Here is a 15,500-nt window from a genome sequence, read left to right as displayed (position 1 = left end):
CATGCGTGAATCTGTGATGTGCCCAGAAGATGGGAGGGGAAGAGGAAAACTTCCGCTTAGCTTATGGCGCCTCGCCCCCGTGAGTGTAAGTGGGAGATGGGTACATGTCAAAACTTGTTACCCCCCCCCAAAAAAAATGACATGCCAAATGTGGTCAGGAGTCCTTTAAAGCGGAATTTCCACTTTTGGGTGGAACTCTGTTTCAACATGGTTTTGTATCTGTGTGATTTTTCCAACCAGATCACGTAAGGCATTTATGGTAGAAGTTGGCATAACTGAGAACCATGGATATGTTTTTATTGAATAATGAAGTGTTTGATTGCTGTATTTGAGGTTTGTTCCTTGTATTTGGCCAGGTATGGTGATGGCTACATCATGATTGGCTTCTCCCTTGGCTTCTTTGTGGTGATTTCCACACATATGAGTGAGATTGGTCAAGAGCTGTTCCAGGCAAGCAACCACAAAGATAGTCTAACCAGTATCGCCATTTCACAGTCATTGAACAAAGCTGCATCTTGTGGCGACAACAAGTAAGTGAAAGATTTTTTATTTTTTTTCCCACACCAACCATTTATCCTTATGTGCATTGATTGCTGATAACAGTATCATTCCATGTTTACACTCAGTCAGGACTAAGCAGGCTGTTAAAATCAGCCCTGGACTCGGTAGCGAAACTACCAGGGTCGCAGAAGTCACAATTGTGACCGGGCTCTGGCATTTCACCACAGTGGGGGGCCCTGGGCCCCTCCCCCAGCAAACTACAGTTTAGACACACTGTGCTACTTCCCAGAGCTAAGAGTTAATATGAAAATACACCTGAGGAGTAATAAGTGGGTGGTAAGAGGATATGTGCTGGGGGGTACTTTGGGAGTGGAGAAGACAGGGTGCTGGGGGGAAGGGCGAATCGGATTTGTCACCACACCTTGTAAGTCCTGTCCCCTCCCAAAGCGCCCCCCCAGGACATATTCTCTTACCCACCCAATCAAAGAGATGCTGTCTGCCTCAGAGGGGGGAATTTCAGCGTCTGGGACCCCTGCCACCCTGTAAGAGATATGGGGAAAGTGACCTGGGTGCCCACTCTGAAACATTGGGGGGGAGGGGGTGATTTGTGCCACGCTGGAGGGGTGTTGCGCTGGGAAGGGGGATTTGAGGGGTTAAGAATTTGTGCTGGGGGGTGGAGAGGATTTGTTCCAGGATGAAAAAAACAGGGAGGGCCAGCGTATAGAGGAGGGGCAGTGGGGGTGACATATAAAGCAACCAATCCCCTCCCTTTTCCTCCTGCAGCCTTTCTGCGACTGGAAGAGGAAAATAGAGGGGATCAGTTTCTCAACATTCCGACCCTCCTATCCAGCTCCTGCTGCCCCCAGGCCCCTGTGTACTCTCCTGGCTCCCTCATCCCCCGCAGAGTTTCCGGCTTCCCCCCCCCCCTCCTGCTAGCTGCTGCAGAGGATGTGTCAGCATGGAGAGTGGGCTAAGGTAAATGTGTATTTTACTGGCCCTTTCCTTGTCTTAATGATTAGTCAGTGAACAAATGAACAGGGAAACTCTGTACAGAGCTATTCCTGTCTATTCATTCTATGCAGCTAAACTGCAGATATGGAGATTGAGGGCTGTGTCCTCAGTCTCCTTTCTCTGTCTCAAAGGTGAAACATTAACGGTCTGTTTAGACCCCTAATATCAAACCAAAGCCCCCAACAGGCCTCCTAAAAACATTGTAAAAACGAATACAAAATAAAATTGTAAAAATAAATAAAATAAAATGGTTGAAAACTAATAAACAAATAAAATAACAAAAATAAAACTACTGGCTAACAGGGTCACGAACTCTGCATTTGCGATCAGGCCCTGGTGTTTCGCCATTGTGGTGGCCTTTTATGATTTCTTGCATCAGGGCCCTGAAGGTTCTAGTTACGCCTCTACCTGTACTATAAAATGTTAAGGCACAAATTTTTGCATTCACTGGAACTTTTACAAAGCATGATAGAAAAATCATGTTTTTTTTAAATTTGTATCACTGCTGATGGAAGAGACACCTTTTCTGCTTTATTAGCGACGGCCTGATACTGAACAGCCCACAGGGCTTTGCATCACCTCTCTGATAAGGGAGAAAGGCTTGTGCAATGGAAATCGGCTAAAACATAATGGGCCAGATTCACAGAAGAAGTACGCCGGAGTATCTGCTGATACTCCGGCGTACTTTCAAATTTGCCGCGTCGTATCTTTATTTGTAATTCACAAACAAGATACGACGGCATTTGGCCAAGATCCGACAGGCGTACGCCTTCGTACGCCTTCGGATCTTAGGATGCAATACTTCGGCCGCCGCTGGGTGGAGTTTGCGTCGTTTTCCAGCGTCGGGTATGCAAATGAGCTTTTACGGCGATCCACGAAGGTACGCGCGTTCGTTACGTCGTCACTAGTCGGCTTTTCCCGTCGCAAAGATAAGCCTGCTTTTTCATGGCTTACATTTAGACCAGCCATGTTAAAGTATGGCCGTCGTTCCCGCGTCGAATTTCAATTTTTTTTTTTTGCGTAAGACGTCCGGGAATACGAAACGACGTAACGCACGTCGCCGTTCAAAACATTACGTCGGGGCGACGTAATTTCGCGCAAAGCACGGCGGGAAATTTTCACACGGAGCATGCGCAGAACGTTCGGCCCGGGAGGGCGCCTAATTTAAATGGTACACGCCCCATTTGAATTAGGCGGGCTTGCGCCGGACGGCTTTACATTACACCGCCGTAAGTTTACACGCAAGTGCTTGGTGAATCAGGCACTTGCGCTGAAAACTTGCGGCGGTGTAACGTAAAGACGATACGTTATGCCGCCGCGGATGTACATGAATCTGGCCCAATTTTATTATTGCATGTGAACAACAGTCGAAAAGTCCATGCCCCAGAGTTTGCCATGTTGCACAGTAATTTGTCCTGGCATCATTTGGCGACTACTTAAATTCTGGGTCATATTGCCACATCAAAAAAAGTCCTACATCAACAAAAAAACTATTATATTGTGTAAAATCCCAACTCGGGTTTATTTGAAACTTTACATTATTCTTGTCTGTAACTATATTTTATTTTTTATTTTTTCTCCTCACTGTAACATTTCTATTCTGTTTTAGTATTAAAATCCATGACTTGAGTGAGCTAAAAGAAATGTATGCGATCATCACACTGGATGATGAAACTAAAGGTAACCAACCAGCTAACATAAAGGTTATTTACTTAGTTCATAAGCTCAAAAACATTTTAATCTTAATCGATTTTTGATAGGATGGGAAAGGGTTAGATCTTCTGTCATGCGTCTGTACTCCCATTTGGGAGATTTCCCCTAACATTCTTAGACCAGGACAGGAAGTCAGCAGAATATTATTAGAAGGGACACAGACAGCAATACAATCATTTTTTTTAAAGGAAACCCCAACATATTTCGCTCTGTTTTAATTAAAACTGATGATTTATATCCTTTTTCAAGTCATTATTTTACATAAAATATTTAGTACAAGGTGCATCTTTCTTTTTCTTCTGCTTGTGCATTTACAGAGTGATGAATCTGGAGGAGGAATGTAGAGATAGTTAGTTAGAATTACCCAAAGGGAAAAAGTATGTTAAAATCTTTACATTTAATTTAGGTAGACTGGGGAAGAGTAAGAACCATGGGCCAGATCCACATACCTTTACACCTGCGCCGCGTATCAGAGATACGCTACGCCGCCGTAACTTTTCCGGCTTTGGTTCGAATCCTGAAAGCTTGCGCGCCGAAAGTTACGGCGGCGTAGTGTATCTCTCGGCGCGTAATTCAAATCGGCGGGTAGGGGGCGTGATTCATTTAAATGAAGCGCGTCCCTGCGCCGAATGAACTGCGCATGCGTCGTTCCGAAATTTCCCGCCATGCTTTGCGTGAAATGACGTCGCAACGACATCATTTTTTGAACTTAGACATGACTTATGTCCATCCCTATTCACGGACGACTTACGCAAAAAAAAAAATTCAAATTTCGACGCGGGAACGACGGCCATACTTTAACATGGCAAGTCTGTCTATACGCCGCAAAATAGCAGCTTTAACTATATGCCGGGAAAAGCCGACTAGAGACGACGTAAGAGAATGCGACGGCCGCGCGTACGTTCGTGGATCGTCGGAAAAAGCTCATTTGCATACCCGACGTGGAAAACTACGCAAACTCCACCCAGCGGACGCCGAAGTATTGCATCTGCGATCTGAAGGTGTACGAAGCCGTACGCCTGTCGGATCGAACCCAGAAGCCGTCATATCTTGGTTTGAGGATTCAAACTAAAGATATGACGCGGAAAATTTGAAAGTACGCCGGCGTATCAGTAGATACGCCGGCGTACTTGCTCTGTGGATCTGCCCCCATATTTGTACTGCTGGAGATTCTCATGTGAGTATAAGAAAACTATCCCTTTACCACTCCACCCAGAACTATAAAAAAAAATGTATGGAGTTGAGCATTAAGAGATATAAAAATATATAGAAAAAAAATATATCAACAGGATAACGACACCCATTTTGTTTGCTAAAGGTTTAGATAGACTTTCCTGGACAGACGATGGACAATTGTTGGCGATATCCACTCAGCGAGGGTCACTCAGTGTCTTCTTAACCAAACTTCCTATCTTGGGCGATACGAGTGGCACCAAGATTGCCTATCTCACATCCCTGCTGGAGGTCACTGTGTGCAATCTGGTAGAAGGGGTAAGAAAAATAGTTTTAATTTGTTTTCTTACATTGCGCCAAGTTCGGCTTTCATTTCTTTATTTATTTTCATTTTCACCTGTGTAGTGATCGCTAGGTCATGATTTACCTTTAATTCCAAATGTACCTTTACTAAACTGCCACTGAAAACACCATAACGTGGTTGTAAACCCTTACATAAACCCGGTGAAGTGCCCTTAGGTGATACACAGAGATTAAACAAATCCTCCGTCATAAGTTGTACCTGTTTATTTGCATTCTTCTCTTTTCTGCATCTGTTCAAAGTGTTCAATTTATAAAGCTTGTCTGAGCTGTCGGGGGCGGGCAGAGAGCTGAAATCACACACTGTTCAGTGAGGGGAGCTTGGAGAGATAACTTGAGGAAAGGGGACCCCCCCCCCCCCCCACACACACACACACAGCTCACAGGAACAAAGCTGAGACTGTCAGTTTGCTGGAGGTCCCTCCTCTGTCACCTTTTTTTCTCTTGGTGTCAAGAAAAATTGTCAGATGTGATTCATGCTGATTGCGATAGAGATAAGTACACAATATAGAGGGATATGCTTTGTTCATATTTCATATTGCAAAATCGTATTAGATAAGCACCTGAACGACCACAACATACAGGGATATACAAGGAAATACTGACATATAATCACACACGTAGGTTGGACTTGATGGACTTTTTTCAACCTCATCTACTATGTAACTATTAGGTAGATTCAGTAGATAAGCCGGCCTAACTCAGAATCTACGCCGACTTATGTTTAAGTGTATGCTCAAACAGAGATACGCTTAAACATATCTAATATACGACGGCTTGCGCCGTCCTACAGTATCTTAGGTTGCAATATTTCGGATGGCCGCTAGGTGGCGCTTCCATTGCGGTCGGCGTAGAATATGTAAATTAGTAGATACGCCGATTCACGAAAGTACGCCTGGCCGCCGCAGTACATTTACGCCGTTTCCGTAAGCCATTATCAGGCCTAAAGTTATTCCATCTATTAGATGGCATAGCAATGTTAAAGTATGGCCGCCGTTCCCGCTTCGAAATTTTTACGTCGTTTGCGTAAGTCTTCCGCGAATAGCGATTTACGTCGTTTACGTCCACGTCAAAATCAATAGGCCCGTGCGGCGTACTTAGCCGCAATGCACACTGGGAAATGTATCCGCCCGGCGCATGCGCAGTAAAAAAAAAAACGTCAAAAATGTAAATTCAAGCCTTATTAACATAAAACACGCCCCCCTTACACACATTTGAATTCGGCGCCCTTACGCCCGCCCGATTTAGGCTACGCCGCCGTAACATAGCAGGCAAGTACAATGTGAATCATGTACTTGCCTCGCTAACTTACGGCGGCGTACCTAGGCATAGGCGATTTGCAGCGTTTTTTGCCGTGACAAATTGCGGCGTTTTTACTGCGATTTGCCGCGACAAAACGCGGCGTTTTTTACTGCGATTTTCGCGGGAGGGGTGATTACACATTGTGTAATATGGCCGAACACCGGCGTTCGGCGTGGAGATGTGAACCATCTCCATAGCCGACAATGTTAAATCACCCCTCCAGCGTATTGCAGGCTGCAATAGCGGCGGGCGTCGGGCATGAAAACGCCTAGGTGTGAATGGAGCCTTAAGCTACGCCGCCGCAAAGTTGCGGCAACGTACCTGAATCTGGCCCTATATGTCTGAGGTTTACAACCACTTTAATACAACAGACATTTTGGATTAGTATAAATTTATAAAGGTCTTTGGATGTCAATGCCTGGACCAATAATGAGCCTCCAAAAGTTGTTTGCTTTTTTATTATTAATAACTGACCAAGGTGGAGACTGAGCCACACAAATTTACAGGGATCATATTGGTGCATATGTATGGCTCTAAAGTGCTTTTATTGTCTGGACTGCAGGCAGGCCAGTTAAGTACCTGGACATAAACCCATATGAAGAGTCTGCAAGCATCATGGATGACAGAAAGGAGAAGTGTTAGGCTACCTAGTCTGCCGCTATATAGCCAGCTTTAGGTTGCCTATACCAGATCTCTCGGCCAGAAAAAGTCTGATAAAAAAAAATATATATTTTTGGTTTATTTCCGACACTTGCACCTTTTCTCTCTGACTGAGGTGAAATTCCAATGCAGTATGCAGGTCATGAAATGAATGATCTATTTTCTAACAGCGTATCAGTCGCAACAAATAGAAGACCCCTTAACACTGGCATTCAAGTGCTTGCTGTTGTTGGCTGGTACAATACCGAACGCATAGGGCTAATGTGGCTCTACACTTCTAAACTTGTAAAATCATAAATGTGTCTAGTCTCATATGCTGTTTGACTTACTTACATTTCAATTAATTGTTGATTAGGAGCTGCCGATCACAGTTTCTGTTGAGGTGGAGCCTAACTTTGTTGCTGTGGGTTCCTACCATGTTGCTGTAGGAATGAACAACCGGGCCTGGTTCTATGCTCTGACCGAGAATGGTATGAGTCTGTCTCTATTACATTGTCTTATAATGTGACTGTCACACTGTCCACTGCTCATCCATTATTTCTCAGTGTTTAATGGGGTGATAAACTGTACATGCCTGGGTTATTTCCAATAACTGTTTTTTGTTACATAAAGCCATACGCATCACAGAGGCATCACATAATAATAATCTTTCCTTCATACGAGAACATTTGAAGTATGGTGTACACTAGGGTTGCACCGATACCACTTTTTTAAGACCGAGTACAAGTACCAATACTTTTTTTTCAAGTACTCGCCGATTACCGATACTTTTTTTTTTTATGTCATGTGACCGTGGCACTAATATGCAGCGCTGATAGGTGGCACTGATCAGGCCTGGACTGTGTTAGTATTTTTTTTTTTTTTTTACAATTTATTTTTTGAATAGTTTTTTATTTTTTATATATATATATATATATATATATATATATACAATGCTCTCTTTTTTGAGGGGGGGGGGTTGGATAGTCAGTGTCACTGGAGGAGCACAGAGAAGGACACAGAGGGGAGCCAGAGGAGGATACAGGGGACACTCAGGGACGATCGGAGCGGCGGTGGGGGAATTTATCACTGATCTCCCTGTGTGGCTTTCAATAAAGCAACTGAAAGCCACACAGGGAGATCAGTGATTATAACTTCCCCCACCGCCGCACCGATCGTCCCTGAGTGTCCAGGTATCAGACTGGGCATCGGGAGCACTTGCAGGAGTACTCCTGCAAATGTTCGGTATCGGCACAGATACGGTGCAACCCTAGTTTACACATACAATACATTGTACCCAAGGCGGATATAGTAATACAGTTATGTATTAATTTAAAAATAAATACTTTTTTAAATGGAACTGGTGTAAGTACCTGCATTTGCCTACACAGAATGGGGTAGATTCAGGTAGGGAGCGCGTATTTGTGTCCGGGCGTAACGTATCCTATTTACGCTACGCCTCCGCAACTTTGACAGGCAAGTGCAGTATTCACAAAGCAAAATTTCGGTGGCGATAGCGTAAATAGGCCGGCGTAAGCCCGCCTAATTCAAATGTGGAAGATGTGTGCGTGTTTTATGTACATTTATTGCGACTCCATGTAAATGACGCTTTTTCCGAACAGCGCATGCGCCGTCCGTGAAAGTATCCCAGTGCGCATGCTCCAAATTAACCCGCAAAAAGCCAATGCTTTCGACGTGAGCGTAAATTACGCACAGCCCTATTCGCGAACGACTTGCGCAAACGACGTAATCGACGGAAAATTCGACGCTGGCTCGATGTCCATACCTAACATTGGCTGCGCCTCATATAGCAGGGGTAACTTTACGCCGGAAAAAGCCTTACGTAAACGGCGTATCTGTACTGCGACGGGCGTACGTTCGTGAATAGGCGTATCTAGCTAATTTACATATTCTAGGCGTAAATCAGCGTACACGCCCCTAGTGGCCAGCGTAAATTTGCAGTTAAGATACGACAGCGTAGGAGACTTACGCCGGTCGTATCTTAGCAACTTTTAAGCGTATCTCAGTTTGAGCATACGCTTAAAGTTGCGACGGCACGGATTCGGACTTACGACGGCGTATCTACAGATACGCCCGTTGTAAGTATTTCTAAATCCGGGCCAATCTTTTTATCCCCTACACAGAAGAAATTAGACTTAGAGAATGAAGGGCAGCACTACGAGCCAGTCAGCCTCTGCTGTGGTAAGCCTTTAGTGAACATGCTGGAGTAGGAGAAAGCAGAAGAATGACCACATCAGTGTACTGCTGCTCCCGCTTTGTCTAATCAGTAGATTTGTTTTAGTGGCAGTGTGGGGATCTTGACTAAAGTTTGCTGCTGTTTCAGTAAGGTAGAGAACCCTTCTATGCTGCTGGACTGGGGTGGCTGAATCACAAAATTGTCTGTAAAGAATAAGCAAACGTTTCACAGGTAAAATAATCCCTGTATATAATATTTACATGTCTACATGTAGGAGCGCTTAACAACAACGCCTTGTGTGCCAATCTCTTCAGAAACATGATTCACACTCCTTGGTCACCCATGTTGCAACATGGCGTATTTATTACCCTGTCCGTAATACTGGGGAATTCCTTTATTAGCAATATGCCTTTATGATGTATTCAATTCTCAAAATGTATTTTTAATACACTGCATCCTAATGTAGTTACTCTATTTTTTCTGTGTAGGTGTAGAGAAGCTGAAGGACATGGAATACCTGGGGACTGTTGCAAGCATGAGCCTAAATTCTGATTATGCTGCTGCTTTGTTTGAGGGCAAAGTGCAACTTCATATGGTGAGAATACCATCCAATTATCTGTTAGATAGAAGGAAATTAAAATGCAGCTTATAAAATAAATTTTTAGTACTTTCAGTCAGAGTATAACCCAAAACCAGTAGATAGATACCCAATTTTAACTCAACCCAAAACTTTAAAGTGATTGTTTTTTTTTGTTTTTGTTATTTGTATTTTTTTAAGTAACAAACATGTTATACTTACCTTCTCTGTGCAAGGGTTTTGCACAGAGCGGGCCCGATCCTCCTTTTCTGGGGTCCCCTGGTAGCGCTCCTGGCTCCTCCTCATTAAGTGCCCCACGGAGAGCATCATGCCATGGGGGCACTCGTGCGGGCTCGTTCGCGAGTCCTGCTTCTGCCTCCATTGACACAGACAGCGGGAATCGGCCCTGCCCCCCCGGCTCCCGTGTCGCTGAGTTTGATTGACAGCAGCAGGAGCTTTTCTTATTGAGCTCTTTAACCACTTAAGGACCGCCTAACGCCGATATATGTCGACAGAATGGCACGGCTGGGCACAATCACGTACCTGTACGTGATTGTTAAATGCCCAGCCAGGGGTCGCGGGCACGCACCCGCGACCCGGTCCGAAGCTCCGTCACCGCGGCCGCGGGACCTGCGGATCCGAGTCCCGCAATCGGTCACAGGAGCTGAAGAACGGGGAGAGGTGTGTGTAAACACACCTTCCTCGTTCTTCATAGTGGCGCTGTCATTGATTGTCTGTTCCCTGATATAGGGAAAGGCGATCAATGATGTCACACGTCCAGCCCCGCCCCCTACAGTTAGAAAAACATATGAGGTCACACTTAACCCATTCAGCGCCCCCTAGTGGCTGACTCCCAAACTGCAATTGTAATTTTCACAGTAAACAATGCATTTTTATAGCACTTTTTGCTGTCAAAATGACAATGGTCCCAAAAATGTGTCAAAATTGTCCGATGTGTCCGCCATAATGTCGCATTAACGAAAAAATTCGCTGATCGCCGCCATTGGTAGTAAAAAAAAATAATTATTAATAAAAATGCAATAAAACTATCCCCTATTTTGTAAACGCTATAAATTTTGCGCAAACCAATCGATAAACGCTTATTGCAATTTTTTTTATTTTTTTTTACCAAAAATAGGTAGAAGAATACGTATCGGCCTAAACTGAAAAAAACAAAATTTTTTTTATATATTTTTGGGGGATATTTATTATAGCAAAAAGTAAAAAATATTGATTTTTTTTCAAAATTGTCGCTCTATTTTTGTTTATAGCGCAAAAAATAAAAACTGCAGAGGTGATCAAATACCATCAAAAGAAAGCTCTATTTGTGGGAAAAAAAGACGCCAATTTTGTTTGGGAGCCACGTCGCACAACCGCGCAATTGTCAGTTAAAGCGACGCAGTGCCGAATCGCAAAAAGGGGCCTGGTCCTTTACCTGCATATTGGTCAGGGTCTTAAGTGGTTAAAGGAGAAGTCCAGACTGAGCTTGTTTGGCTTCTCCTATGGATCACAGGAGTACAATTGTGGACTGAAGTCTGCTCCCTGCTGACATCACAGATGTCGGTCCTGGCACCGTCATCCCGACAATGGGAGTCTGGATCCCCCAGATACCTGGACCGACACCTGTCTCAGCCTTTTCAGCGAGCCACTAAGAGCCTGAGACGCCCGCTTCGCCCCCTCCACAGCCCGGTGCTCCAATGAGCGAGGAGGGAGATGAGCAAAGAGCTGTGACTGACAGTCTACAGCTCTCTGCTCACAGAGCTGTGAAAACCGAGCGATCTGTGGTGTTCAATCGCTAGTTTTTCAGTGCAGAGGTGCTGGGGGACAGATGCAGCATCAGACCAATGCTACAGCCACCTAAGTAAGTATAAAGAAAAAAGAAACCCATACTTCTTTTTTTAAGTGGGAAGGATTGTGGACATTGAACTCTGGATTGTGCACACCTGAATGTTTGGCCAGTTTGAACACTGGTGAGCTGTTTGATTTACTGCTATGTGCATTGCTGAGTATACCTGACAAAGCAGAATCTATTATATTAACTGAGGCATGTACACTGGGATTTAAAGTGAAGTTTGCAAACTAATATGCAAAATATATAATTCAAAAATGGTCATTTGTAAATCTCCCCAGATTGAAGGTGAATCACTCGAAGCTCAGGAGGAGCGGGAGACTCGTCTGTTCCCATCTGCTGATGAGAAGTATCGAATACTGTGCCATTCATTGACTGGAGATTTCCTTATTTACGGAACTAATGTAATTTTCTTTAACTTTATTTAATGCAATTCATATTTGTTTTTGCTGAAATGATTCCAACAAAGAAGTTAATGGTTACTAAAAGTAAGTTTTAGTTGTGTGGAAACAAATGATTGGAGTAGTAAGCTAAGTCCTAACAAGTATACATATACAATAGAAAGGTAGTGAGATCCTCACACACTGGAGGAGATTAATACATCTGTGGTTTGGACCAAACAGCTGCCAATATCTAATTTATAAACCACACTAGAAAAATTACAGGTTGTAATCTGGTTGAAATGGGCACCAAAAAAACTTTGGTTACTTTTTTTTTTTTGTAAATCCTCCAAACTATGTGAAAAAAAGGCTTGATGTGACACCTAAGAGGAAACTCAAGCCAAAGCTTTTTATAGTTTTAGGATGAAGTTGGCAAGGACTAGAACTGTTTTACAAATAGGCATCTAATACGTAAAAAGGGATTTCCAGACCATTATGGGCTAGCTAAAAACAAAACATAGAAGTATATGTCTACTGTCAGACACTATGGGGCAGATCTACAAAGATCTGCTCCGGCGCAGCGTATCTGAGATACGCTACGCCGCCGTGACTTACTTGTCCTCGGTTCGAATCCTGAAAGAATTTGCGCCGTAAGTCACGGCGGCGTAGTCTATCTCTGGCGGCGTAACGGCGCGTAATTCAAATCGGCGATTAGGGGGCGTGTTTCATTTAAATTAAGCGCGTCCCCGCGCCGAATGAACTGCGCATGCGCCGTCCCTAAATTTCCCGCCGTGCATTGCGCTAAATGACGTTGCAAGGACGTCATTTTTTTTAACATAGACGTGAATTACATCCATCCCGATTCACGGACGACTTGCGCAAAAAAATTAATAAACGCGGGAACGACGGCCATACTTAACATGGCAAGTCTAACTATACGCGACGAAATACCAGCTTTAACTATACGCCGTAAAAAGCCGACTAGAGACGACGTAAGACAATGCGACGGCCGCGCGTACGTTCGTGGATCGTCGGAAATAGCTAATTTGCATACCGAACGCGGAAAACGACGTGAACGCCACCCAGCGGACACCGAAGTATTGCATCTAAGATCCGAAGGCGTACGAAGCCGTACGCCTGTCGGATCTAACCCAGATGCCGACGTATCTTGGTTTGAGGATTCAAACCGAAGATAAGACGCAGGAAATTTGAAAGTACGCCGGCGTATCAGTACATACGCCGGCGTACTTCCTTTGTGGATCTGCCCGTTTGTCTCTGATTTAAACAGAGATATGGGGAAGGTGTTACAGGTCTTTGTAAATTTTAGTTCAATTAACACCTTCCCGTCCAGCCTATAGCAGATTGATGGCTGGGCGGGACTTTCCTCCTTCGGAGTGGACGTAATTTGTCCTTTCAGAAGGCACCCTCTGTCACTGGCTGTGTCATGACTGATCATTATACCGGCCCGCTGCCAGTATCATGTGATCACTGTGACCAATCACAGCAGATCACATAACAGTTGTAAGCAATATATGGCTTCCTTTCATGTCATCCATTGTATACAATTGTGTTTGTACCATGCAATCACAGCTAGCAGACAGGGCCAATCACAGCCCATCTTTATCATGTGATTAGCTTTGGCAATTCAAAGCTAATCACAACAAAAGACACTGAATGAATCGGTTGCATTCAGTAAAAATGGTTGCTTATACCTATGAAATAAGCGATCATAATGCGTAAAAAAAATAAATAATCCTGATCACTTCCGCAGAGTAGAACTATGGTAACACTGTACTGCTCTGTTCACACTTTTTTTTTTTGTTTACATACTGTCATCAGGTAGTGTCCCTGATCACTGCCACGCCAGTTATGTGATAATGCTGTACTGCACTGATAATAGTATGTAAACAAACACATTTTTTTTTTTGAAAAAAAAAACTTTTTTTTATTTTTTTTAATTTCTTTACTTTCCAAAAAATGGTGACAAACGATTTCAACATCAAAAACTCAACATGCCTCTTACTAAATACCTTGGACTGTCTACTTTCCAAAAAGTTTTTTTAGGGGATATTTGTGCTGTCTGTATTTGGGCCTCAAGAAATTAGATGTCTTTACATCAGGATTGATAGATTTTCAGATTTATACAGTGCTTTGAAAAAGTATTCATGACATTTTCCACATTTTGTCATGTCACAACCAAAAACGTAAATGTATTTTATTGGGATTTTATGTGATAGGCCAACACAAAGCAGTACATATGTGAAAAGCGTGCATTTGTATTCAACCCCCCCCCCGGTCAATAATATGTAGAATTACCTTTTGCTGCAATTACATCTGCAAGTCTTTTTGGGGATGTCTCTACCAGCTTTGCGCATCTTCATTGTGAAGTTTTTGCCCATTCTTCTTTGCAAAATAGCTCAAGCTCTGTCAGATTGGATGGAGAGCATATGTGAGCAGCAATTTTCAAGTCATTCCACCGATTCTCCATTGGATTTAGGTCTGGACATTGACTGGGCCATTCTAATACATGAATATGCTTTAATCTAAACCATTCCATTGTAGCTCTGGCTGTATGTTTAGGGTCGTTGTCCTGCTGCAAGGTGAACCTCCGACCCCAGTCTCAAGTCTTTTGCAGACTCCGACAGGTTTTCTTCTAAGTACTGGGGTAAAAGTCCCCAGTATTGAAGTGGTTAAGTCATTGAGCTATCTAAACTACCAAATTATTTTTTTATTCAGCACGAAGTAAGCTTGAAAATGTGAAAAGAAGACAAAAGTCCCATGCACAATGGTTACTTAGCCTCAGTGAATGGGGCTCTGGTATTTAGCTGAAGGCAGAGGCCACAGATGCCCTGTCCAGCCCCACTGCTGGCAGCATGTCAAACGCTGAGAGATTGACAGCTACTGTGGCTGGATGGTGCACCATATGTATTTTTAGAGCAGTATGCACTCAGGAACAAATGCCCAGAACACAATAAATCTGCATTCTGAGCATTAATTCCTCAGCGCATACTGTCCTAAACTTTCGTACTGCTTAGTGCGCCATTCAGCCACAACAGCTGTCAGCCTCTCATAGAATTTGACAGGCTACCAGCAGCAGAGCTGGATGAAGCACCTGTGCCCTCTGCCTGCAACTAAGGCCCTGTACACACGATTGGACAAAACCAATGAAAAGGGACTGAAGTTCAGTTTCATCGGTCCAAACCGACCGTGTGTGGGCCCCATCGGTCAGTTATCCTTCGGTCCAAAAATTAAGAACTTGCTTTAAAATTGAACCGATGGACGCCTAACCGATAGGTCAAAACCGATGGTTAGTATGCAAAAGCATCGGTTCCAAACCCGCGAATGCTGAGAATCAAGTCGACGCATGCTTGGAAGCATTGAACTTCATTTTTCTCTGCACGTCGTTGTGTTTTACGTCACCGCGTTGGACTCGGTCGGTTTTTGAACTGATGGTGTGTAGGCACATCAGACCATCAGTCTGCTTCATCGGTTAACCGATGAACCGACCGTGTGTACGCGGCCTAAGAGTCAGAGCCCCATACAACAGGTAAATGCCTAGTGTTGCATGGAGCCTAATCTCAACTGAATATATCAATGCATCATTTCATATTAACCTGATTAAAATATATATACATTTTTAATAGTTTTTGTATTCATAATCATAATAGATAATGAAAGAAAACATATACAAAACCACTACACATTCCCTTTAAAATATCCACGTGCACATCCCAAAAAGGCATGTTCCCTTCAGTCAGAAAAACATAATTTTGTTAACCCTTAACAAAGTGCACGGCA

The 15,500-nt window shown here is 43.6% G+C and overlaps 1 protein-coding gene across 1 annotated transcript in view; it reads left to right on the top strand.

The window, feature by feature from the left end:
• Window positions 1-15,500, top strand: part of WDR19 (WD repeat domain 19) — a 93,971-nt gene that overhangs the window by 24,341 nt on the left and 54,130 nt on the right. Inside the window, exons 9-14 of the mRNA XM_040335125.1 lie at window positions 357-530; window positions 3,122-3,192; window positions 4,544-4,716; window positions 7,076-7,190; window positions 9,385-9,491; window positions 11,604-11,726. Of these exons, the coding sequence (XP_040191059.1) occupies window positions 357-530; window positions 3,122-3,192; window positions 4,544-4,716; window positions 7,076-7,190; window positions 9,385-9,491; window positions 11,604-11,726 (763 nt within the window). The remainder of the gene's footprint in view (window positions 1-356; window positions 531-3,121; window positions 3,193-4,543; window positions 4,717-7,075; window positions 7,191-9,384; window positions 9,492-11,603; window positions 11,727-15,500) is intronic.

This window comes from Rana temporaria, chromosome 1, assembly GCF_905171775.1.
Source record: "Rana temporaria chromosome 1, aRanTem1.1, whole genome shotgun sequence".
Lineage (NCBI taxonomy): Eukaryota > Metazoa > Chordata > Amphibia > Anura > Ranidae > Rana > Rana temporaria.
This window is presented reverse-complemented; position numbering and strand designations above follow the sequence as displayed.